The 26,336-nt window shown below is 50.8% G+C and overlaps 1 protein-coding gene across 1 annotated transcript; it reads right to left on the bottom strand.

The window, feature by feature from the left end:
• Window positions 1-26,156, bottom strand: LOC104537446 (dysferlin-like; the record flags this gene model as incomplete). The annotated part of the gene is made up of 12 exons (XM_010180342.1): window positions 1-142; window positions 3,295-3,390; window positions 3,669-3,757; window positions 4,985-5,124; window positions 7,320-7,462; window positions 7,905-8,075; window positions 10,288-10,379; window positions 11,722-11,877; window positions 12,973-13,101; window positions 13,736-13,834; window positions 25,626-25,699; window positions 25,991-26,156. Coding segments are annotated over 12 exons (1,497 nt in total), but the record flags the coding sequence as incomplete, so codon positions are not given.
• Window positions 26,157-26,336: the final 180 nt, after the last annotated feature.

Consider the following 26,336-nt stretch of genomic DNA (forward strand, 5'->3'; position numbering starts at 1 on the left):
CTTCTTTGCAATGTGACACATCTGCTCGGCAGGGAGATAGTCAAAGGGGAAGATGAACCTCCAGTTGAAGTTGCCCTCTCCTCCCATGGACCTGTAGTGCACATCTGTCTTCTGCTTGTTCTCCTCGTAGCCAACCAGCCAGCTGCCAAATGCAAACGCATGGCATGAAAAACGGGAAACGCACCAAGGATTTTTGGGTTCAGTCAACATCACAGAGGCCATGAGCCATAAAACATCCCTCACCCCTGTGGATACCAGTCCCTGCAGTGCTGGGATATGAACCAATGCAGCCCAAGAAGCTCTGCAATCTCTTCTCCTCCCTCCCCTGAGTTTTTCGGGTGTTTTAAAGCCTCAACACCACCTTAAGCTCTTGCTCAGAGTTGTCCCTCGCCCATCCATAAGCACACATCAGCTCCTAACCTGCCTCGGCGAGAGATCGTCCCCCTTTGCAGACACCTCAACAACCTGACCTTGCAGTTAGCCCATAAAACCAGTCCTGTTGGTGTTGCCCCTTGCTAAAGGACCAAAGGGATGGGGTTTTTTTCCCCTCTATTTCCCAGGAAAATCCCGGAGTGGCCAGACCCTGCTGTGGCCAGGCTGGTCCCCAGTTGCTCCCATTAGAGACAGGTCCTGGCAGTGCAGTTCCCCTCCTGCCCTAAAAGAGCCCGCAACCACTGCAGGGCCAAACCCAAAACTTTCCACAACAGCTCCTTTTTCCCAGCTGTGAGCTTTGCAATGTCAGGTTTGCATTCTGTCCCCTTTCCCTCTCCAAGATTTTTCAGTCTTCGGCAATCAGCGAAACAAAACAACAGAACAAAACGCATCCATTTGTGTACTTGGAGCCCTTCTGGAGGAAAGCCAGAGGATTCAGAGGGAACCTAATGAAAACAATTATCTCCTTCGATTGTTTTCCACTTAAATAGAAAACAAGGATATTTTTGCCCAGCTATACAAACGATTCCCTCTTCTCCAGCACATGACTCGCCCCAAATGTGTTGTGGGACACAGGGAAGGGAGGTCTACTCAAGTTCATCCTACAGTACACACCACACACACACACACACGTGCTCCATGGACAGCGAGGGCTTGGTGGCAGTGGGAATTGTGTGATGAGGTTGTGTTAATGCTTAAATTGTGGCTGGATTGTGTGGTTTGACCCGATAGGATGCAAAAGGCAAGCCTGAGTGTTTATCCACAGCCTTTAAAGCCAGGCAGGGACTCTTGAGGGATGCAGTGGGAGCGGCCTCTTCTTGCAGGCAAACAAAAGGACAAATCAATGCTTCTTTTGGGGCATTTTTGCTTTTTTTTGCAGGTTTGCTGCACCCTCTCCACTGCAGGAAGGAGGTGCCAGAAATCAAAAGCCCCACAATTAAAATAATAATATGGGAATGGCCTTGGTGACCAACCTAAGGCTCATCTTGCCCAGGATCCTGCCTCTAACTGAGGTCAACAGCAGATGTCGAGGGAAGAGTTTGGGATTGGGGCAAATATACAGAATCACAGCATGGTTTGGGTTGGAAGGGACCTCACAGCCCCCCCAGTCCAACCCCCATGGGCAGGGACACCTCCACCAGCCCAGGCTGCTCCCAGCCCCATCCAACCTGGCTTTGGGCACTGCCAGGGAGGGGGCACCCACAGCTTCTCTGGGCAACCTGGGCCATCATCCTGACACCTTCCCAACAATGTCCCCAGGCTCCAATAATACACAAGTCAGAGATTTCCTGAGCTACAGATCATGGTTTTGTACTGAACAGGCCTGGATGGACATTTAACCTGTTAGTTCATCCTGTATTTCTTTAATCCATGTGGCTTGAGGTATCTGCAATACCCAAAGGCAACGTTAGGTTGTTAAATCTAAGAGGTGACTTTGTTCTCAAAACCCACACAGCTCCTTCTTTGCTCAGCACAAGAGTCAGATCTTGGAGGACCCAGGCCATCCTTTTATTTAGGAACCCCAAAGGGGATGCAGATGAGTTTTAAAGATGCCACATAATAGCACATAAATCTTAGTAGTGGTGGTTGACTGGAAAGGGACTCTGGAAACTTCTGGTCCGATTGGCTCCAAGCAGTAGTGGTTTTACCTTTAAATACCTTGGAAACCTTGCAAGATGATGAGTGAAAACCTCCCACTTTCTAGGGGACCTGGTTCAGTGCTGGGCCATCCTAAACTAAAACTTTGGTTACTAAAGTTTGGTGAACTAAAACTTTTTATTGGAAATCTCACTATGAAAACAACTCAAAAATATCCCCCCATCTATGGCAGTGGCTGTTAACCCCCAAAACCCCATCTTCAGTTCCTAATGAATGTGATTCCCCTACACTGCTCCTCCTTGGACTGCCTACCACACAGGTCTTTGGGAAGGGAAGGTCTCTGCATTCAGCCTTGCGCAACCTAAACTTGGTTGAGACCTCTTCATGCTCCTGCAAGACTAGCAATTAATAACTGATTAAATTAAATGCAATAAATGGCAACTGAGCTCTGCCTCAGGCATAACAGAAAAGCTCCTATTTCCTTTACCTGCCTGACTGGGAATAATTTACATATTATGTAGAAGATAATGTCCAAGAGACCGAGATTCCAGCCCCAAAGTGCTGAGAGCAGCTTAGCTGGAGCTGATAACAACGCGCTTGATGCGAATACCAGGTAAGCAGCGCGCATTGTGGATTTACAGGAGGAAAATTGGGACTGTAAAAAAGGGATTTACAGTCTGTTTCAAAATCCTACCTCTTCCTGTCCATAAACCCAAAGAACGCACAAAATAAGTAAGTCCCTTGGCTGGGATTGCACCATTTTACACAAGATAAAACATAAATGGAGTCAGGCAGAGAAGGGAATGTGCCAGAGGAGTCACTGCTGGTTGCCACATTTTTGCGTGTTTCAAGGGGAAAAAAGGGAATTCCAAAAAAAGCAGCTATGCAAGCAAGGCAACCTATGGGTAGGGAACAAGCCCGTGAGGGGCTGGGAAGGAGCAGGCAGTAGAAACGCGGACTCCGTGATGCTCTCTCCAGTGGTGAGGCTGCTTCCCCACATCTTATCCCTCTAAATGCAAATATTCTCATGTAAGCACCTAAAAGTCAGGGATCCAAAGGAAAACATGGACATGGTGAAGCGGTTATGAGCCCAGCAGAGATGGATCTGGGTCCATAGCTGGGAAGGTGCGAATGGCCCCTTCATCCCAGCCAGGGTCCATGTTTGCCACCCAATATTGACTCAAGGGACGTGTTAACCCCTTGACTGCTGCTCACTTGTCTTCGGGTGATGGTAGATGTGGACATAGAAGCGGGGTGGCTTACCCTTTGACGTAGATGTCACTCATCTTCTCCCCAGTGATGCTGAGGTCGTCGAGGATGACGTCCTTGGTGTTCCAGATGATGCAGCGCAAGAAGAACCTGGATGGCCCCAGCAACAAAAGCAACATGAAAAGGTGAAAATCACTGTCTAGAGCCCACCTGGACAGCCCGGCCATGCTACGTAGATATTTAGCTGAAGGAGCCAAGATGTGAGTTGTCTTCTCATGAAGAGGAGCCTCAGAGATGTTCCCATCCCCATAGACGTTCCTCAGCTGGGCAGGTGGATCCCTCCCTCAGCCCCATCCCCTCTCCTCTCTCCTCGCACACAGAAGGTGCCAGAACCAGCACCACACCAAGTAAGAAATGAGAAAAGTCACCTCTTGGCTTTGCGTGGCGTGATGTTGAAGGGGGGGCCGGGCGGGCCCAGAGATTTTGGAAACAGGTCCACCCACATCTGCAGCTTTCCCTGCATGGAAAGAATGACACGTGAAGCCTGGTGAGCCTCCTGACTGCGTTACCTTCACCTCCTCAGCGGTGGAGACACAAAGTACCAAGTGCTATGGTGTTATTTAGCTGAAAACTAAGGTTTCTTAATGGTAATGTGTCATTAAATATTATATTAGAATTATCTTAGTGATAGTTGAGTATATATTAATGGCCATTGATGTATGAGAGTGTGGTCTGGGGAAGCTGAAGGTGCACTCTGGCTTTACTGTCCATGACTGTCTTTACACAGGGACAGACTGAAGACCAGGGAGGTGTTGGAGATGCAAGCAGCTCCCTTGTTTTCCATGGTGCCACCAGTCATCACCAGTTGGACGTCTGGTGTATGGGTTTCTGAGCAGAAAGGCAGCTGAGATCACAGGGTGGGTGATTTTGAGGTGGTCTCTTTTACTGTAAAACACCAATGGGCGCCAATAAAATCTTTTATTGTGCAGTCTCAAGGGTTGAAAGGAAAACAAAAAACGCCATCCTTTGACAATCAGCCCATCACAGAGGGGTTTGTGGCTTGCTTGCTTTTTGGCAAGAAAACTCTGCATTTCAGCAGAAAATGTTAAAAGTCCAACCTGAGTTTCAGCTCCCTACAAACAGCCCAATAAAGCCTGGTCTGGGGCGGTCAGAGCCAGCTTTTGGGAACTGCCAGAGTCACATAGCATCACCCTGCACCCAGCATCACCCCTAGGGATGCTCTGGGTTAGAATCATTGAATTACAAATGGTTTGGGTTGGAAGGGACCCCAAAGTCTCCCCCAGCCCAACCCCCATGGGCAGGGACACCTCCACCAGCCCAGGCTGCTCCAAGCCCCAGCCAACCTGGCCTTGGGCACTGCCAGGGAGGGGGCACCCACAGCTTCTCTGGGTGGTCCCACCACTCGAACAAGAATCATCGAATCACCGTCGCTGAGGTTGGAAGAGACCTCTGAGATCACCAAGTCCAACGTCAACCCAACCCCACCATGGCCACTGGGACAAACCCATCTCCTGGGGCAGAAAATAACCATCTCCTGGGGCAGGGATCCCAAGCATGGCTCCACAGCGAGCCAGCCATCTGGTTGGCATTGGATTAAAAGGAGATGACACTCTCGGTCTTGTCTGAAGAGCATAATCTTGTCCCAAAAGCAGCCCCTTGTCCAAAAAGCATCCCCTTGTCCCAAGGGCATCCCCTGGTCCCAAAAGCGCGTCTCACCACCCACCTGCTCGATGTCTGGCTGGAGAGGGCTGTAAAGGGCTCTGGTCTCCACGTGCTCCGGCACCAGCCCTTGCCTCCGCAGGGCGTACAGGGCGAGCCGCTCCTCCACCGGCCCCAGGTGGGGGTTGAGGGGTTTCCCATCCTCTGCACAGAGCAAAGAGAAGCATTACACCACGCCACAGCCTTTGTTTGCAATCCCATCACCACCATCACAAGGAGAACCCGTTCCCAGTGGAAACCACCATGCGATGGGGCAGGGACCTGCAGGGACCCCCATGTACATCCCCCCTCCAAATCACAGCAAGTGAAATAGCACAAGGACCAGCTCCAGCACACGGAAAGGTGAGTCCAGACTTTGATGCTGCTCAAGGGTTCAAGATCCCTAAAACCAGAGCAGTTGGGGCTGCAGGGTCCCCAGCAGGGGTTTATCGAATGAGTTAGCAAAGCTCTTCAGGGACAGGAGACGAAAGGGTCTGCTCTGGTGCCGTTTGCAAGCACTCGTGTGATGGACATCGTTTAAATCCCCTCTTTTAAAACCACCCAGGGTCTTCAGCTGGGCAGAGAGGAGTGCTCTGCTGCTGTCCTGCTTCACCTCTGCTGGCTTTGGGGTGAAATAAGAAGTGAGAGGGAAAGGACGGCCACGCAGGCACCACCAGCACAGCAATGGCTGATCCCATTGGGGTTTTTGTGGCCTTTCAGGAAAAGGGGCTCGTGCACAGCAGCCAGCAAACACCATGGGCAGACCCAAAGCCACCTCCACCTCCTCAACCCGCTCCATACCAGACCCCCATCCCCCTGCAAACAGTTTGGACCTCTCAATAATGGGCATTTTTGACTTCTCTGCCCCAGTATTCGGGTTGTTACACCCAGGTATGGATGCTGGGCAGCCTGAGGCTGCTCCGGCCTCCCCATCCCACATCCCAAGCTGGGGCTGGTGGAGGACATCACCCCCCAGACGCTGCCTTGCAGCCACCGCATTTCAAGGCCGTGCACCTTCGAGGACCTTTGAAATGAAACGCGCTCCATAAATATTATTACAGCTCTGCAACTTTCAGGTGATATATCCCAGCTCCTTCCTTGGCAATATCTTGAAGTGGTTAACTTCAGACATATGGGCTATTTCCCAAGCAGTGGAAACCTGGTGTGTGTGCGTGCGTGTGTGTATATGTGTGTGTGTGTGTGTGTGTATGCACAGGAAAAAGAAAAAGGCCCTCTCAGAAAACAACAAATGTGGGGGTTATGGAATAATGGTCCGGGTGCAATGCTTGTAAAAGCCATGCTCTCGTGTTTAATAGCTTCACTTTATACTGCCAGGTTCAGATCTGACATCGCTCTGCGCACACAGCTGGTTTCCAGATCTCCTCGAGGTCAAGCATCAGACTTTGTTCTGGTTTTTGAACTGATTGCCATTAAAGCAGAGGAAGGTGAAAGGCAGGGGCTGGGAGAGGGGGGAAGACCCCGCTCGGTTTAACACCTTTCCAGCCCTTGCTGGAAATCTTTCGCGTAATGATAGGCTGCAGAGGAGCCGCTGCTTTCCCACTCCTCCTCCTCAGGGGAGAACCACGAATTCGTGCCTCGATTCCCAAGGGCAGGGAGAGGGATCAGCCCTGGGCTGTGCTACCTGGTGCCTCTGCAGCCCAATGCTCCTTGATGGCTCTGCAAAACTGCAGTGGCCTCAATGAAGTCCAACTGCAGCTCCTACAGTGGGGTTCAACCTCCTCCCTGCACCAAAACACCAGGTCCATGACTTAAAGCAGAGTTTATAAGGCAAACTTTAGCCCCCAAGGATGCCAGTCCTTGTTGGTACCTAGAATATTACAGGTGTCAGCGTTGATGGTTTTCACATGCAAACAGGAAAATACCTCCCCGACACTGGGTGATACCTCACCCCCAGGCGTGGTGGGACACTGGGCACCATGTGTATGATCCTGTCTCCCTCTAGTGCCTCCAGCCCCAAAACGCAGAGATGCGAACGGCACAACCATCAGCATTTAGCATTTCCAGCCCGAGCAGGAGCTGCAAGACCAGGCTGGGGCCTCTCTGCCTGCAATGGGCTTTGCTGCTCCCAGCTCACGGGTATTTGGTTTGCTGGAAGCAGTAATGGGCAGATGCTCAAGGCCAAGGTTAACACGGTGGGGGGGGGTTCAACCCCAGGGTGTGGTGCAGGTCCAACTACAATGGGGCAGAGCCAAGCTGGGCAGCAAGGTGAGGAGGATGGGGCTGTGCCCATCACCCACTCGTGGCCTCCACAATAATCCCCCACCATGATACATCCACGACCTCCAACTCCATCCCTTGCTCTGGACAAAGGAAAGCTATTTGTAACCCTGTTACCTTACCCAGCTCAGAGAGGATGTACTCGTGCTCCCTGAAGATGACCCGGTCAGCCTTGTAGATGGGAGCCTTGTAGTTGTGCTGCAGGGAGAAGAGGTGAAGCAGTTGGGAAGGACGGAGTTGGTCTCGCCACTGGTTGGGGCCGGAGCTGAAACCAAACAGGATGGAAAACAGCAGCTCAATGTGTGATAAAACATCTTCCAGCCTTAACAGCACAGCAGCATTACAGCAAAGAGGGCTGGGCTGAGGGGCTGGGGTAACCTGATAGTCCCCAAGACCCACCACACCACCCTTCAGCTGGCCCTGGCCATGGGGGCTGTCCACACCATGGTGTGCCCAAGAGGCATCAGGGTTGTAACAGGACCTCCCCAGGGAGATTTCTGGTATTTGAAGCATTTCACACTGCTGGAGGAGAGCCAAGGCTCAGAGAAGTTCCCCAAATTGAGGCTGCTCCAATCAGGTCCCCCTGGGACAGCCCCAGGCCAGCAAATCCATGGGCTGAGGCATCACCCTGGTCCCCACGTCCAGCTCAGCACCACACAGCCCCAGCAGCAATGGAGAACCACGCCTGAGCCCACAGAGGTACCCACACGCAGTAGGTTTGGGGGAGGCCACAGCGTGCCCCGTATTTGGACAGGAAGCGGTTCTCCAGGTCTATGACGGTCTCCCCAATCTTCTCATCCTTCGACAGGAGGTCGTAGTCGTAGAGTGTGATCTTCAGGTCCTTCTCCATGGGCAGAGTGCAGCTCAGCTCGAACATCCTGCGCAACAGGAGATGAGAAATGCCCATGAGATGGCCAAGAAATCCCCATGGGACGGAGGTTCAAGATGCTGGGTGCTCCATCACAACCCACCAGTGCCAGGAAGGACCGTACACCCACTGCACATCTTTGCTGTGTTGGTCCAGAACTACTGGTGCTGTGTTGCACTGGTTTAGCTTGTGGATATGCTCTAAGCAAGCAAGCTTTGGGTTTATTTTTGCCTGGTTGAACGATCCACAAGCAAACTTTGCCCTTGCTTAGTTTCTCCATCTGTAATTGGACTTGACGGTGGTCACTGCAAGATCCAGGGGAAAAGAGCAGCAGGTGAGAGTCAGGAATCATCATCACCATGGAATTTGAAATGGGGAGAAATGACAGCTTTGGAAAAACGTCTGGGTTTTGAGCCCAAAGAGCAAATGTCCAAAACAGGAGTCAAGTCTGCCTGGGCCAAGCCTGTGGTCAGCGTGAGATCAACCCCACAAAGCTTTCTGGTCTCCTCCTGGTTCAAAGTACCGCCCTCCTGTGCTGTCTATAACTACACCACAGCTATGACACTACATAAAGCAAGAGCAAACCTTCCTCTCCCTCTTCAAATAAAGGATGGCAAGGGGCAAACCACCAAGACCCCACCAAAACACAACACCCCACCAAAACACATCACCCCGGTCCAGACCAAGCCGGTGCCCATGGATGCTGGCAACGTGGTGGTACAACGGGCTGAGCAGGACGGTCCAGAACTGACCCAGCGCTACCAAGAACTCCTCCACCTGCTGCCGAAAGGCAGGCGATGCTGGGGAGAAACACAACACCCATTCCCACCCCGCAGCAGCTTTTAAGGAAGGGAAGTGAGCGATTATGCCACCAATTAAGAGTGCAGGAGGAACTGGGGTCAGCAGAAAGCAATTAGCTGGAGCTGGCCGGCAGCCAGCCGCCCGGGGCAAGGCGGATGAAACGGGAGGTTTAAGAGCCGCCAGCAGCCAGGACCGCGGTTTTACATCTCGCTTTAAAGAGCGGGCGGGAGGTGCAATGCGCTGTCTAGACGGCCTCTGGTCAGGGGCCAGGCTTAGTGAAGGAGGTTCTGCCTCCCCAGGGACCGTGGGATGGGTTGTGGGGTCTTGACAGGGCAGCAGGTCCTGGCCCAGCAGAGATCGGGGCTCCCTCGTGCTCGATGGGGAGCAAGCACTTTGTGTTCACTGCAGGAAAGGCAGAGCTGCCACCTCTGTTTGGCAGGAGAGGAGGAAACTTCTAATGCACACCGTCCTCTGAGGTCTCACCTGTATCACCCTCCCCATCCCTCCATCCCTGCAGATGGTGCTTCTCATAGAATGGTTTTGGTTGGAAAAGACCTTCAAGATCACCGAGTCCAACCATCTCCCTCCTCATCGTGCCTTGCTGGGAAGGTGTCACAGCATTGACAGCCTGGGCTGCTGACAACCACCTAAGAAAACCACTGGATGTCACATGGAGCAGGGCTTGACCCCTGTTTGTGCTGAAGCACAACCCCCTACGGCTGATCCCAGCTTTTCTGGGAGACCAAAGTCCCCTCAGGACGTGGAGGCTGAGCATCAGGTCTTGCTCTGCCTGGTGTCCCTGGTACTTGTGGCTCTGATGAACACGCTTTTCTGATAGCACTCTCTTTTGCCTTTTATCAGAAATTTGTGCCCCTATTGCAAGGCAAACAACTCAGCCAGCCCAGAGAATGTTGAGAGATCATTTTCAGGGTGTCTGAAGTGAGACATCCCACATCTGCCATTCATCACGGCTTTTCTTCAGACTTTTAACCAAAGTGCCTAAATGAGGAGCAGAGCTTCCCCAGACTCTCTGTACCATCACTCAGATCTTCAAAACCCTCCTGATGTCTCTGTTGTTGACAGAGCAGACCCAGTCCATGCTCTGCAGTCCCAAGGAGAAGATGACCATGAGCCATGGTGGGTAGGACAGTGGTCAAAGCCAAGGCCAGAATTACTTCAGCAAGGTTGGACATGAGCTGAGAGCTCATAGTGGGAATTACAGAATGGTTTGGGTTGGAAGGGACCTTTAATGATCAATGGGTCCATCCCACTGCCATGAGCAGGGACATCTCCCACTACATCAGCCCTGCCCAACCCGACCCTAAACGTAGGTTGGAATGGGGAGCTCTGGCTGACCCGTCCCTATTCCCTCAATACGACATTAAAAACCCACACGGCCTCCAAACCGAACCAAAACTTACTTCCCAAAGACAGGCTCCAGCGTACAGGGGAGGTAATTTTCTTGGTCATTGACAGATTTCTTCCCCACTGAAATCTTCACGTAGGGATCGCACTGAAGACGGGCATGAAAATAAATAAACATAAGAAAGAGTCATTGCACAGCAATGTTGATGGTGAAGGTACAGCTCTGCCTCCCCTTGGCCCAGCAAGCAGGATCATCCACCACCCTTGACAAACACCTATTTTCAAGGACAGGGCAAGACTGACCATTAACTCCTTACCACAGAACTGTGACAATCAGCAAGAGCCACCCGCACTGCGGTGCCTTTTTTTGGGTGACCAAAGGACCGGTCAGCAGCGTGGGAGCAGAGCCCGAGCCCTTCTGAGCCCAATGGGATGGAAAAGCAATGAAAGAGCATGAAAACACCCTATTTATGGCTTCCTCAATGGACCAGGCTTGTTTTGAAATCCCCAGGATGTTCCCATCATCATTTGAGTCACCTATTTCGGAGTTTCATTGAGATCATCATCAAGTTTCAAGTCTACTCAAAACCAGATTTACCAACATAGGGGACTAAAATGTCGAAGGAAAAGCATTTTGTGGCCAAAAAATGTGGCTCAAAACCTTTAATTTCCAAGATGCTTCAATAGCTTCAAAAAAGAAAACATGGAAGCCTATTTTAACACAAATCCTCATCGTGCATCTGAAAATTGTACCAGATATTTTGACTTTTTCAGCTTCTCTCTCACAAGTAAAATTATTCCGGGAAACCAGCATGAATTTGAAAAGTGGTTGAATTAACCCGAGTCAGCATTTTTGCCAAGGGAAGTCAAAAAATACAGCTTCATCTAAAAGATGTCACCCAGGCTGAGCCCAGTACCTGCGGAGCTTTCTAAGGAATTTAAGACTTTCATTCCAAGTCCACTTCCAAAAACCAGGCAGATTAAAAAGCAGTTTTGTTTGGTTCGTGTCAAAATATCTCCTATCCTTTTCCTTTGCCTTTTCCCTATTTTCCAGTGGAACAAAGACTTAAGAAGGATTTTTTTTTCCCCCTGAATTTTTTTGCAAAGTGCAACAAAATTAACATTTTTTTTTAAACCAACGTAATTTTCTTGTTTGCACTGAATTTTTCTTCCAGATTGGCAAAAGCTTTGCAAAAAGCAATCAAGGGGAAAGCATAATTTTGTTTCCTTTGGCATCAAGGTGCAAGAAAACCCTAACTCATTTAGCTATTTTAACAAGCCCTACTGAAAAACCCCTTGGGATAGAGGAAGACTCCTGGGATTCCCAGCTGTTGCAATGCAGGCAGAAAGAAGGGGTAGATTTTCACCTTTTTCTTGCCACTGCTCCTAAATTTTAAGCCATAGACCCAAATTTTGACCAATTAGGGCTGATGTGCTGGAGGAGCCCATCCCAAAAGCCAACAGCACTGATGTCCACCAGCTTTTCTCACCTTTCCGTTGGCGTCCTTGGGCTGGAGGCCGAAGGCCCGGACGATGTAGACCCTCACCAGACACTCCTGGGGTCCCCTGGCAGGCAGCTGGTGGAACTGCCGCGGTGGCACCGGCACTCGCGGGTCATCCGGGAGAGGGTAAATTTTGAATGAGCCCTGCAAAGGACAGGTTCATGGTTGCACTGATCAAGAAGGACAGGAACTGCGTGAAGGAGTCCAGCTGAGTCACAAAGATGCTGGAGGGAGTGGAGCATCTCCTGCTGAGGAGCGGCTGAGGGAGCTGGGGCTCTGGAGCTTGGAGCAGAGGAGCCTGAGGGGTGCCCTCATTCCTGGGGATCCATTGGGAAAGGGCAGTGTCAGGGGGAAGGAGCCAGGCTCTGGCGTGGGATGGCCAATGCCAGGACAAGGGGCAATGGTCCCAAGCTGGAGCACAGGAGGTTCAAGATGAAGATGAGGCCAAAGTTTGTGAGTGTGAGGGTTCTGGAGCATGGCCCAGGCTGCCCAGAGAGGTTGTGGAGTCTCCTTGTCTGGAGACACCCAAAGGCCTGGCCGTGTTCCTGTGTGACTGCTCTGGTGATCCTGCTCTGGGGGGGTTGGACTGGGGGAGCTTTCCAGGGCCCTTCCAACTCCTCACATTCTGTGATTCTGTGAATGATCTGGGTTGGCAGGGACCTTTAGAGCTCATCCAGTCCAACGCCATGGGCAGGGACATCTTCAACCAGACCAGGATGCTCAGAATCCTGTCCAACCTGACCTTGGATGTTTCCAAGGATGGGGCATCTACAACTACCACAGTGCTGGAGACAGAGCCCAGATCCTGCCCCTCTTCTATCTACTAGACCAGACCATGTCCTGCCAGGCTCTTCATGGTGCAGGGAGCCAGGACCAGGGTGATGAGCTGCTGTATCACTCATCCCTTGTTTGAACAGCAATGAAAACCCTAAACCTGCACAGAGCCTCTCCATCCTGTTCATCCTTTACATCTTCTACTTCACCACCCTTCAAGCCTTCACGCTATTAAAGAGGTGTGAAGGACCCTTGCTATGAATCAGTCTCTGAGTGTTGTTTTGGGGAGAAAAGTGCTGGGTAAAAGCAGGAATTAAAAAATACAGCTAGAAAAACGTAGTGGTCTACTTTCATGGCCCATTTCTCACTGAAGTCCTACCCCAAAACAGTCAATTGGCTTCATCCCACTCAGCAGCAAGGCCTCCCAGCCAGGAAGGGTGCAGGCAGAAGGAGAGACCATCGCACCTTGAACTCCCCCACGACCGAGGGGTCGTCGTTGGAGTCCTGCGAGCGGCCGCGGTACAGCTTGAAGGTGTGGCAGAAGTCAGAGAGGTGCTCAAAGTCCTCCAAATTCTCCAGCTCCGTCTCGTAGACCTGGGGAGGGACCAATATGGGACAAGCCTTGACCCAAGCTCCTCGGCTGAGGGGGAAATGCCACCCACTGGGACAGAGTCCTGGGACCTGCCACCCTTGGTGCCCCCTAGGACTGTGATGGGCAACCCTACAATAAATACCAGCACATTGCAAAAGACCCAGAATAAGCCAAGGGTTTTCATCAACCAAAGAGACCTTCCTGCTGGGAACATTTGCCTTCAGACCAGGCAAGTTTTCGCCCACTTTGGTCCTATTTGGGCTCCAGTGTTAATTTTAGCCTTTCTTGTAAGGAGGCATTTAAAGCTCCCCTTCCTTGAGCAATCGTTGGGTTTCCCTCTTGTTCCCAAACACTTTCCATGGTGGCAGCTCCTCATCTCCTTTGCCATGTCAAAAAGTGACCATTTCTTGAAGGCTGCAAAGCGGAAGGTCGCCAGAAAGGATTTTGCAAGGAAAAATCAAGTTTTCTAAATAGATACTTTTTAAAACAAAATATCTGCTCTCCGGGAAAAAATTACCCATTATTTTTTCTTCCCTGGAAGAAAAAAACCCCTAAAACTCAAAAAAAATGGAAGCTTGTGGAAAAATATCTTGGAAAGTGGAGGTCTGATGAACCAGAACCAGCAAGGCCATGTACCTTCAGGGTGTCAAAGCCCTTCTCTAAGTAGCAGCCGCATTTCTCCCTCTCTCCTGTGGATGCGTAGAATTTGCTCCACCAGTCGATGAACTCTTCCTCCTGGTAGCAAAGGGATGATAAAGTTACACATCCCCGTGAGCAAACCCCAGTGAGCAACAACAGCAGCATCGCCCATAATTTAAGGGGTGAATTGAGGTCCACACCATAGAGGTGAGTTTGTGCTCTGTGCATCAACCCCGTGGTGCAGCCGGGGTTTGGTGGGTTCCTGTCCTGCAGAGGTGATGGAGACACCATCAACGCAGCCTGCAACACCTCAAACCCTGCTCTCAAAGTGCTTTTGGGGTCCTTCCAGCCCAAATCCAGCAGCACCATGACCCTGGACCTGTCAGCAGGGAGGAGGATGCTCCATGGGAGGAGGAGGTAGAGCTCATAAGAGGAAACTCGCAGTGGTTTTTAGGCCAGGGGCAGATTTTGGCCATTTCGGGGGGGGTCTTCCCAGGACCTCAGTGCAGGACCACACAGGGGATGAGATAAATGGTGCTAGAGTGGTCCTGAATTCAGGGAAGGTGAAGGATGCTCTTACTCAGCCCCAAATTTAGGCTTGGCCTGGATGGGTTTGGGGTTTCTGGGATGGGGATGCTGCTTCGTGTCCCGGCACCATGCAACCTCCCCACCCAAAATGAGGACAAATAAATGCATAAAACACACATGCTTCCATTAAAATAAAATAGTCCTCAGGCACTGCACCTCTCTTCTCATTGATATTATACAGAGAAACGGGCAAATCTCACACAACCTCAGCCTCACAACATCGCAACCCCCCACCACGAGGCCATTAAGGAGCATTTGCCTCATCCACAACCCAAACTGCATCCCAGCTCCGAGGATGCCATCCCAACAAGAAAGCCTCCAGCAAACGTAGATATTTTATAAGAGCACCCCTTCTGAAACTTATGCAAGCGAAGACGAAGGGGCTTTGACTGCGACTCATGCAACATTCCTGAAAAATAATGATGTCTTATTTTAGAAGTCCACAAAATTCCATCACGCTGACCTCATGGAGGAATCATAACAGGGGTTTATTGGATTTGGATTTGAAGCCAACGGTGCAGGCTTTAAATTGCTGTCTTGAACAGGACACATTGTTTTTAATAGGAATATTACATAAATTAACTCTGAGGCTTCTGCTGTCTCTCTTTTTCTTGAAAAAAAAATTAAAAATAAAATCGCCTTTCATCACTCCCCCTGTTTTATTGTTTGAAAAGCCACGCTCTGCCCATTGTGGCGTTATTTTGACATTCCACAGGTACCGAGTTACAAAGCGAGCCCTTCGGCTAATCCGGACAACTTACCCATGGCATCTTCTGCAGCCTCAAGACAAAGACTTTGGTTAGAGAGGGTGTGCTGATTTCTACTGATCTTACCCAAAAAAAAAGAAGTTGAAAAAAGGAGGAGGAAAAAAGGAGGGAAGGGAGCAGCTGGAATGTTAATAGGGGAGGTATTCATCCATTTGCTTGCAAATGGGAAAGTCAGGGAGAGCGATGGCTCCACAGCGCCTGCATCCAGGGATTTCATTTAGCAAGCGGGCGATAGCCAAAATCACCTCCTGTGAAGTGTTCTGGACATGGTACAGGAGAGTCCTCGGGTCAGAGACCCTGGCACAGACATTTGGGGGACCCCAAGCATCCTTCATGCCCTCTCCACCTTTAGCATGGACCCCATGGAGCTGCAAGGGGGCACCTGCCCATGGGTGAGCATCGCTTGGGGACGCATTTCACATCAAGCCTTAAATTTCAGCTTGGAGGGATGCTCAGACACAGCAAGCTGCTGTGGTGGTGATCAGATTTGCTGTCTCCCCATCCCCTTTTCCATCACAAGCACCACTCCCATAGAGCAGAGATCACTGTGATGGGGGCTGGCACCTGCATCCCAAATTCCCTAGGACCAGAGTCAGGATTGGAAACACCTCCCCATGCCATAATGACACAAAGTCGAGATATTTCACTCCCCAGGGTGCCTGGTTTGGGCATTTTCTGCTAAAATGGGAAGGTCAATGTTCAATACAGGAGCAGCAAAAGAGGGTTCAGGACCATTTCACCCGGCAAGGGCCAAAATGGGACCATTTCATCCATTTTCCAGCAGCTCCATGAGCATCCAGGAAAGGAGCACCAGGAGACCCCCTCGAGGGGGGCATCCCGGCATAGAGGAATGTCTGGTGGTGCTTCCGAAAATAAAGAAATTCAGATGCTTTTTTTAAAAAATGCCTTTAAAACAGGCTATGCACACTGCTGTATTGAAATTTTTCCCTCCCCTGGACCCCAAAATTCAGGCCTGTGTTACCCTGGCAGCTCTTGGGGTGCTTTCAATCTCAATTTATTTCACCCAGGGGCGAATGCACCAGGTTTAACTCCATTTTTATCAGGGATGCTGAGCCAAAGTGATTTTATTTAATTATTATTATTTACTTATTATTATTTATTTTATTTCTTTATTTTCCCCACCACACAGGGTTTCCCGTGACTCTAAGCTCATCCATCCCATGGGATGTGTTCCCAGATGGGGATAGCAGGACTTTGGGCTTGTCCAGTACAATCCCATTTTCACAAAATACATTGAAATAGTCATAAAATACATTAAAATTATCATTTCAGTCTGGAGCGAAAGTTGGAAACCTGAGAAATTGCCCTGCACCTGGATGAAACTTGGTCCTCATCATCATCACCTTGCAGGCGGGGGAAACTGAGGCACAAACAGGTTAACGGCCAGCAAAGCCAAGAGCAGAGCAAGCATGAGACCACTGAAGCCTTAACACTTCCCCATGATTACACACTCATCCCTGTGCCAATATAGGTAATTACAGCAATAATAATTACTGCCTTCAAAGAAGCTGAGCCACTCGGTCTCAAACGTACTCGCACCTCACATCTGGGAGGCAGATTTCCTGCTGTGAGCAAGCTCTGCAGCTGGGGTGAGGAGATGCTGCTAGGAACAGCTTGGACGTTTATGGTGCAGCTCCCCAGCTGTTTGTGAGCACATTTTTACAGGAGATGACACCCAGCATCTCAGCATCTCGGCATCTCAGCATCCTCATCTGCTCAGCTCAGCTCCTGACCCGACCAAACTAACCCAGCCCAGCCCTGTCCTCCCGCTGGCGCAGAAAACCTCAGCGAGAGGCCACGACAAGCAGCCAGGGAGCACAAAAATGTCTCTGAACGCTGCAGTCGGCACTGCTCGGGGTTTTCTGACCACATCCTAAATCCCTCAGCTGCTCTGCCTAGTGCTGCTCCACAGGTCAACGCACCCCAGCAGGAAACCCAGCGACTCAGCTGGGGAGGGTCTGCAGTGAAACCACTACAACGAAGCCCACCAGGCGCCCACCACCCAAGGAAGGTGCCCACCACTCAAGGAAGGCACCCACCACCCAAGCAAGGCGCCCACCACCCAAGCAAGGCGCCCACCACCCAAGCAAGGCACCAGCTATCCCCACCCCAGGGGCCACGTCAGCCTCTGCTGCCCAATGGGCTCCATCACCTATGGGTGCAGACCAGGAGCAATTGCAGAAGTGCCTGGGAGGCCAGAAAAATCAGATAAAAATCTCCTAAATCTCCTCATAAGAAGCCAAAGACACCAGGGTGGAGGTGTCACTAACTGGGCTTGGGACCTCACACCTGCCTGACCAGATGGAGGAAGACCTTTCCATGCTAACCACATCCTCGTGTCCTCAAACCCCAACCTGTTCCCCAAGAGGGACGTGGGTTTGGGTCATCCTTGGGTTAACCTGATCCCTTCACCTGGTTCCTTCAGCCTCACCCAGAACCTGGCTCTGAGCAGCCCCATGCAGAAAGCAAGGTTGGAGAGAGGAGAAAACCACCACATCCACACAGGGAGGCTGCAAGAGGACTTGGCTCATCCTTCCCTTAACCCTCACGGTGTGAACTGCCAGATGTTCAGTAAATCATCCATTTCTGGCTGTCTCACCTTTTTTTCCCCTGTTAATTCTGTTAAATACTGTTAATTTTGCTCAGAAGTGGACAAAACTCTTTGTTTTAATTGGGTTTTTTCCCCCCATCCTGTTCAACCAGCCTACATTTACCCACGTCCACCCAAAGGCAGCTTCCCACACCCCTCCTTGCCACTATTCCTCTATCCCATGGTTTATATTTGGGGATGCTTTTCCCACAACCGTGACCAGTAAAAATGAGGTGTGCCACGCAGATTGGCCTGGGAGGGCTTCCACCATCACCCCAGCAGTGCCATGGGTCACCCCCAAACACGCACCCAACCCTACTATTAAAAACCAAGGACAGGAACGTGCCAGCGAGCGAGAGCGGTTGGCAACCACCGACAGCAGGAGACATCCAACACCAAGAGCTCTTCCAGCTAACGGTAACAGGATCAGCCGTAAAATATGTGCTCTGATTTGGAACTAGCAAACACAGCAAATAACCAATTATTCCAAATAGTTTACAGATTTGGAGGGGTTTTTTTTTTTCCTTTAGCGTCTGGCTTGGGTTAGCTCTGCTAACTTGTCGTTTGATGGGTTATTTGTATTTCTTACAATCAAAGCGCTGCAAGCCAAAATAATGCTAGGAACAACTGCATGGAAAGCACCTTAGAGTGCTCCTCAGGGGAGGATGGAGTCTCCTCAGTGCAGTTTTAGAGGTGTCTGAGGGCTCCTCGTGAGCTCCTCTACCCTGGAAGATGGTCACGAATGTCCCGACTCCTGCTAAGGCTGGAGGAGACCTCGCCAGACCATTTCACAGCTGGGAATGTAGAGGCTGCGTGGGCATTAACCACATGGGATGTCCTCTGCAAAGGGAGGTTCTCCTGCAAACCTGGGTCCCTCCGCTCCCATCGCCTGCCACCCACATTGGGGTTTCACACCAACCCCAAGTTTTCACTCAAGAGGACTTGGAAGCTCATTTGTACCTCTCAGGAGGAGCCTGTCTGCCCCTTTGAACCTGAGTCTGGAGAAGACACAGTCAAGGAGACTACCAAAGGGGATTAATGTCCTTAAATTCCCTTGGTTCTTTGCAAAAATGTAACATATCCTCCCCAAATATACCACCCTTACTGCCCTTGACAATGAATCGATAACACTCATTTATCACTAATACTGCCCTGGCACATGGGGACTCTGGTTGGGATTCAGCTCCCGTTGTGCTGTGCTCTGTCAAAAAGGACGGGAAATCACCCCAAAAGTTGATACTTAAATATTGCTCTTACGGCAGATACCAAAACCAGGCCAAAGGCATGGGGAATTTTACAGTCCCTTATTTGTAAAGGGGTCCTGGAGTGACCAGCTCTGGTGGTGGCATCTACCTGAGCTTTAGGCATGACTTAGCTGAGTAAATACAGGCTTTGGTCTCAGCAAGAGCGCTACAGCACCTTCTGCTGATGATGTCTGTGGGGTCTCCTCCGTCCTGCAGCCCCTGTGCTTTCCCAAATTAACACCCCTAGGGTCACCAGGATCCCGTCCTGAGCCCTCTCAGGTCGGCTCTGGTGGGCATTGTGGCAGAGACACGTGAGGCGATGGCATCTCCATCCTTGGACAGCTTCGAGGGGACATTGGCCAAAAAGGGGATTTACAGCACAAAAAAGAGGGGATCTTCTGGGTAATTCAGAGCCTGAAGCATCAGCTCTGGCAGCCCTGACCTGACATCCCCACCACGCTACCACTTCAAATCACAGCATGGTTTGGGTTGAAGGGACCTTAAATCCCATCCAGTCCAACCCCCATGGGCAGGGACACCTCCACCAGCCCAGGCTGCTCCAAGCCCCGGCCAACCTGGCCTTGGGCACTGCCAGGGAGGGGGCACCCACCTCTTACCCCCCTGGGTGGGCACAGGGCACTGCTGCCACAGGGAGCAGAGGTGATGCCCATCACCATGACAGCTCTCCAGGTCCCTTGGCAATGCCTGCCCCATTTTAGATGATATTTCAGTCCCTTCCAACCCAGAACATTCCACAATTTCATTATTTTCCAGAGCTGTTTGCGGGCCTGGGTTTTTTCAAGCTTGTCTCCCACCCCTGGGGGAGTGGATAACCCAAAAAAACCTCATAAGGCCTCCATGGAGGAGATGGGCAGAGCAATTTGTGAGCTCTCCTCGGTCTCCCACCAAGCTCCCCCTCCTCTGGGTTGTTAACACCACAGTTGGAGGCAGAAGTTCAGGAGCTCCCTCACGCACTCCACACCAGGCCCGATTATTATTTGGTTTTTTTGGCTGTAAAAGCTTTTTTCCCCAATATTTAACCAGCTGCAGCCCCTACATCTCGTTCCACACCTCCTGCTTTCGTGCGAAGCGCCCCAGCTATAAAGGAGGAGGAGAGGGGCAGGAAGACGTGCACGGGCCGCCTCGATGATGCGCTTCCCAAAACGGGATGGTTCCCCTCAGGAGGCACGGGCAGCTCTTCGCTATGTGAGGTTTATTACATTTAATCACATTCCTGTAGGGTCCTGGTGAAGGCCAGGAGAATGGGTTCATTACTGCCCCATATTCTGTTGGGTTTGTTTTAAATTAACGGCTTGCAGCTTTTTGCTTTTTGGGTTTTTTTTTGCTAGACTCTATTCGAACTAAACCGAAAACATATTCACGTAAATTAAAGATGCTGATGAAGGGAGGGAAGGGGGCGGCTTTTCATGAAGCTTTTGTTTCCATACCCCGCATCCCAGCAGTGCCACCCATCTGGCTCCTCTGTGTGACGCTGCATCAGTGGACAACGTTTTGGGGGTGCAAAGGATAAATGAGACACTGGAGGGGTGCACCCAAGGCCAACAAAGCACATACCTACATCTACATCTACTTCTACATCTATATAGACATGTATCTATATCTGTGAATCTATCTAATTTATAGATATCTATGTCTATATATTACAGATAGATTGTATAAAACTTATCTATAGTATATCTACATCATCTACATCTATATCTACATCTACTTCTACATCTATACAGGCCCCATCCCTGGAGATATTCAAGGTCAGGCTTGATGAGGCTCTGAGTAACCTGATTTAGTAACATTATCCCTGCTTACTTCAGGGGAGGTTGGCCTTGATGATCTTTAAAGGTCCTTTCCAACTCAATACATTCTATGATTCTATGTATCTATATCTATACTACATCTATGAATGTATCTAATTTATAGATATCTATATCTATATATTATAGATGGATTGTGCAAAACAAATATATATCTATAATCTATTTCTATATATCTATATCTCTATCTCTATATCCTCTCTATCATCTCTATATCCTCTCTATCATCTCTATATCCTCTCTATCCTCTATATCATCTCTATATCCTGTCTAGCATCTCTAGCATCTCTAGCATCTCTATCTGTATCTATATATTATAGATAGACTGTATAAAACATACCTATATATCACCGAGCCAGGCTGCACATCAGACATGCCTCCAACCCTACACCAAGGCCTACAAAGACGCCCATCAGGGGCTTCTGCATGCAAAAATTACGTCTGCCATGAAGCTACAACCCACCTCTTACTCCATTTTCACTCTGTTTTCAGGGTTTTTTTTGTCTTTCCTTCCATCTCACAAGGTCAGCCCTCAAAGGGAGGCTTTTCCTCCCAAATAACACCTCCGAGATGACATCCTCCCAAAGGTCTGGGCTGACTCACCAGTGTTTCACACCCCAGACCTGAGGTGTTCCCACCGCTCTGGCCGATGGGAAGGATTCACCGCTCATTGCAGCCAGGAAGAGGAAAGCAACTCAATTAATTCTGGCCTGAAAAACATGGGAGGAACGAGCACGGCTCCTGGTAGGAACAGCCCGTGCCCTGTAAGTCATGGGCTGCTATCAAGAGGGATCTGATGGGGGTGAAGACCACTTCATTGCTCTTCTTACAACACCCAGAAACACCCCAACATCTGGTTTTCTTATGAAAAACACACAAAGGAAGCAAGAGGGACCCATCCCTGCTCGGGTGCTGTCTGGCATCTGCCCCATTGCAACACTTGGAGGATGCAGACCTGCAAGAACCAGGACCGTGCAAGATCCTGCTGATGAGATGAAACCTTCCTTGGGGTGAAATCCTCCTCCTCATGAAGGCCAACACCTTCTCAATTCAACTTATACCAAGGTGATGCCTAGGACTTGCCATCGACCTCCCTTTTCCTTGGCATGATGTAAAATGACTGTTAAAATGCACACGCATCTGTAGCAAGATGGAATTGCCATGTTTCTATGACAGCAAGGGGGTATTTTAGACAAAGAAATGCCTCCGTTTTTGCAGATCTTTAAAAATACATACATGCACACAACTGTCATTCACAAAACCCATTCATCAAGCAAGTTAAGTTAGAAATTAAGCAATACATACATGAGGCTGGGCCCGAGAAGCTGGTATGTTAATTAGTGCTGAGCTGGTCATACCCTCCGCAAGCTACAAATTAAAATGATCGGTTATCGATGGGGTTAGAGGAACAATGTTCAACATAACATCGGCAAAAGCACAATTCAGGAGAAATAAAACAGATTAACCCAAACGGTGCTGCCTTCCCCCTCCCCTGGGTTATAAGGTTGAGGTGTCCCCAGACGAGGGGTTTGGGGTTTCATTGATGTTCACCAAATGAGACTGGGTTGCAGAGAATAAATGGGGTGTTAAGGGGAAACTGCAGCAAAAAAACACATTACAGAAAAGCTGTTAATATTTCTTAGTGCAGGACAGCATCTCCTCCTCGGGACACCGACAGGACATGGTTGGCTTTCTGGGATCCAAGCTCACATTGCTGGGTCATGTTGAGCTTCTCCTCAACCAACACCCCCAAGCCCTTCTCCTCAGTCCACTCTGCATCCAAACAACCCAGCACCCAACTCCGACTCCATTCTGCACCCAACCAACCCAAAACCCAGCTCCCAGTCCATTCTGCACCCAAAAAACCCACCACCCAGCTCTCGGTCCATTCTGTACCCAGCTGCTGTCACCCACCCCTGCCCTGCTTCTGCCCTGCGAGTTGTGTTTCCTTCAAGATGGAGAAATGAGATGTTCTCACCAGAAATCGGCTGGCTCTGAGCATCAGGCCAAGCCCAACAGCTCTACCCCTGCTCGCCAGCTCGGGCTGCTCCCCAAATGCTCTTCTTTTGACCCCATCAAACCAGACTGCATCAGACCTTGGGTCAAGCTGAAAATGCTGAATTTACAGCTGCTTCCTGGGTGAAAGCTCCCCCCAGACGCAGGTCCCACCAGGACACCCATGCAGCTCTTGGCGGCGGCTGGAAGACAGCTCCTTTGTGGCTGGTGTATCAGCGAGCAGAAGGAACAAGTATCTGCTCACCCCTTGGGGCTGCAGATGGACCCCATGGTTGTCCTTGCTGACCTGCCTCCCATAGAATGGTTTGGGCTGGAGGGGACCTTAAAGATCATCTGGTCCAACCCCCCCATGGGGATGAGGACCCAGGAAAGAGCACGGGGAAGAAGGGGAGGCTGCAGTGCCAAGCAGGCAGGAATAAGAGCTGATCCAGCTGCCACTTGCACATCTCAGCCCTTGCAAAACCCATCTCCATGCGCACCTCCCAGAGAAGAGAACAAACAAACCAGAAAGGCTCAACCCAGGAGACCTGGCTACAGAAAAAATTGCTTTTCTATGTGTTTAAGGAGTTGCTTTTCTTTGCATTGGGTAAGCACGACGTTTCCAGCTCATGTGCACACAGGCTTGTTTTAGCCAGACCTCAGGCTGAACCTCTCACCCTGCTTGGACAAGGTGGGCAGCGCACTCAGCAACCTCAGAGCAGAGGGGCTTGGCCTCTGCTTGTTTGCTCTGTTTCAGATGAGGACCACAAAGTGAGCCTTTGTTCCCCTCATCCATCAGAGGGGGGACCAGAGCCAGGCTTGGCAAGGAGAAGGGATCTGGAGCCACACAATGAAACACACCCATGCACACATGCACGGGCAGGAACACCCCTGGGTCCTGCATCCAAGGTCACCACGGGAAGAACAAGCAACACGGAGACCAAGGCCCCAGGCACGGGCTCCTGGCCCAAAATCCATCCCCATTCCGAAGGAGAAGGGGTAGCATGACCCCATGTGGAATGAGACGACTCCTTCACCCTCCAAACCTGGCCCCGATGGCTGCGGGGTGTCAGACCACCACGGCAAAAGTCACCCCAACTCATGTCCGACACCAGGAGATGGGAGGGACAGCATCCAGGGCCAAAACCTGGAGGTTAGGCAGGGAGGTGGGGGGAATTTTGGTTTGGCTTTCCAGGAACGAGCTCCCTCCTCCTCCGCTCCCCAAACAAAAGGCAAATTGAAAGACAAACAAACAAACAGAGGAGAAGTAATCTGGGGTCAAACTGAGTAATTCAACTCATCAGGGTGTTTTGTTTGCGAAATGTTTGTTTCAGTAAAGAGACGTGGAAATCTTCCACTTTGAGGCTGCTGCAGCAGTGTTTTGGCTTCCCCACGTCCCTCTCCACCTCTCCTGCTTTCACCTCCCATTTCAACAGCTCCCCAGATTTGATCCAAGTTCGCAGATGCTTTTCAATAGCGCTCAAACTGCCAAAAAGCTGCCTAGGGGAGCAACCATCAAGGAGAAGATACCCAGGATCACCTGCAGGCTCAGGAAGGGCTTTTGGGGCAGCCACAAGCAGCAAGCCAATGAGGTTGTCAGTGGTTATTTTCTGTCTGGAGCTGCTTTTTACCATTCAAAGACACTTGTTCACTTGGGCCAATGTTCCCAAACTCCAGTGTCCAGCTGCAAATCGATGCTAAAGCAGCGCAGGACAAGACACCAGCATCCCAAGGGGCTGAGCACACCAATGTCCCACCTCTTGGCTGCTGGGGAACCCGAAAAGCCAACTCGTTTGATGAGCTTCACTGCAAGGTGACCCCAAAAGCACCAACCTGGATCCCAGCAGTGCTTGGGACAAAGAAATTAATAAAGAGCAGAAGCATTGACACCTAAATTATACATCTGGCTTTTATGGGCAGTGAAATGCAAGGCAAGAGGCACTGCCCAGAGAAGCTGTGGGTGCCTCCTCCCTGGCAGTGCCCAAGGCCAGGTTGGCTGGGGCTTGGAGCAGCCTGGGCTGGTTTTGGGTGTCCCTGCCCGTGGCAGGGGTTAGATTGGATGATCTTTAAGGTCCCTTCAACCCAAAACACTCTGTGATACCCAAGAGGCAGATCCTTTACACAAAGCTCAGCACCCACAACCTTCAAAACAGGGAGGAAGGAAACGCCAGCATACATTAAATGCACCAAAGGGAACAGGAGACCGTGGAAAGCTCCACCAAAAGCCACTGACAACACTTCCAGCTGCTCCTGAGCCATCAGGGTCACTACAGATTTGTGCACCTCACACACACATCAGCACTGAGGGGTCTCTGCCCCAGAGAGCACACAACTACTGCCCATAGAAACACCAAGAACCAGTATGACCAGTGACACCAGTATGGCCAGACACCTTCCAGCTTCAACCCTGGTGGTGTGCCCAGCCTGGCCCATCCACACGGGACAGCTGAGACCCCCCAAACTCATGGCACATAGAGGCTTGCTTTCTGCAACAGCACCAACACATTCATCCTTGATGACTGCAAACCTTCTGCAGCCTCAAACCAAACCAAATATTTGGGGAAGAGACGCTGAGGGAAGAAAAGCCTGGCGTGGAGAGTGTCTGTTGTGTCTGCCAGAAAAGCAAATCTGATGGCTCATTATTAAACACAGGGAAGAAGGATGAGTTCGTGGTTGTTCCTTGTAGCACAGTGGAGGAGATGGAGCAAAAACAGAGGTGGGAGCGGCAAAAGGAAGGTTAAAACCAGCCCCGACCTCACATCAGGGGTCTGCATCACTCCCCACGCCAGCCCCGTACCCACACAAGTTCTCCCGTATCACACAAAGGAAGAAATCAGCGACTTCTTTCCATACCTGGACAGGGATGAGAGGCTCTTTGTCATCGATGTCAATCAGGACGTCATCCCGGGGCGTCAGGCTCACATCATCTGCAAGCAGAGCACGCACCAGCATGAGGAGGGCATCCAGAAACCCCAATGCCGATCCCAAGCTCCAGGAGAGACCTCAGCCTTGCCCAGAGCCTTCCCAGCAGCCACAGCTCACGTCCATGAGGGTTGGACAGCTTGGACATGGGACAGCCCAGCTTCACCACTCAAACCAAGGAGCTAAACTCCTCCTTGGCATCTCCTGTACCAGAGCCACAGCTGAGCTCAAAGCAACGGGGACAGCGACCCACAGCCCCTCCTGGAGAAGGGCACAGGTTGGTCCTCGTGCCGTACCTGAGGGCTCCTGGGGACCATCCGTGTCCTCCCGGTATGGGTCGCAGGAGAAGTCCTCCAACGAGCGGATGGTGCACTGCCCGACCACGGGCCTGCGGCCGAAGGGCCGGTTGTCGATGATTTTGATGATGATGGGGGGGCTGTAGAGGCTCTCCTTGGGTAAACGCTGAGGGCAGAGGGGAGGGAACACGTAAATACACCAGGCAAGTGCTCTGCATGTTCCCAAAGAGCACTGAGGCCGAGCAGGGCAGAATTAGCTTCATAATAGGATGTATTTTCATGGGACCTCTGGAGGTCACAGAATCACAGAATGTTGATTGGCAGGGACCTGGAAAGCTCCCCCAGT

The sequence above is a fragment of the Mesitornis unicolor genome, unplaced genomic scaffold (genome assembly GCF_000695765.1).
Source record: "Mesitornis unicolor isolate BGI_N332 unplaced genomic scaffold, ASM69576v1 scaffold1353, whole genome shotgun sequence".
Classification (NCBI taxonomy): domain Eukaryota; kingdom Metazoa; phylum Chordata; class Aves; order Mesitornithiformes; family Mesitornithidae; genus Mesitornis; species Mesitornis unicolor.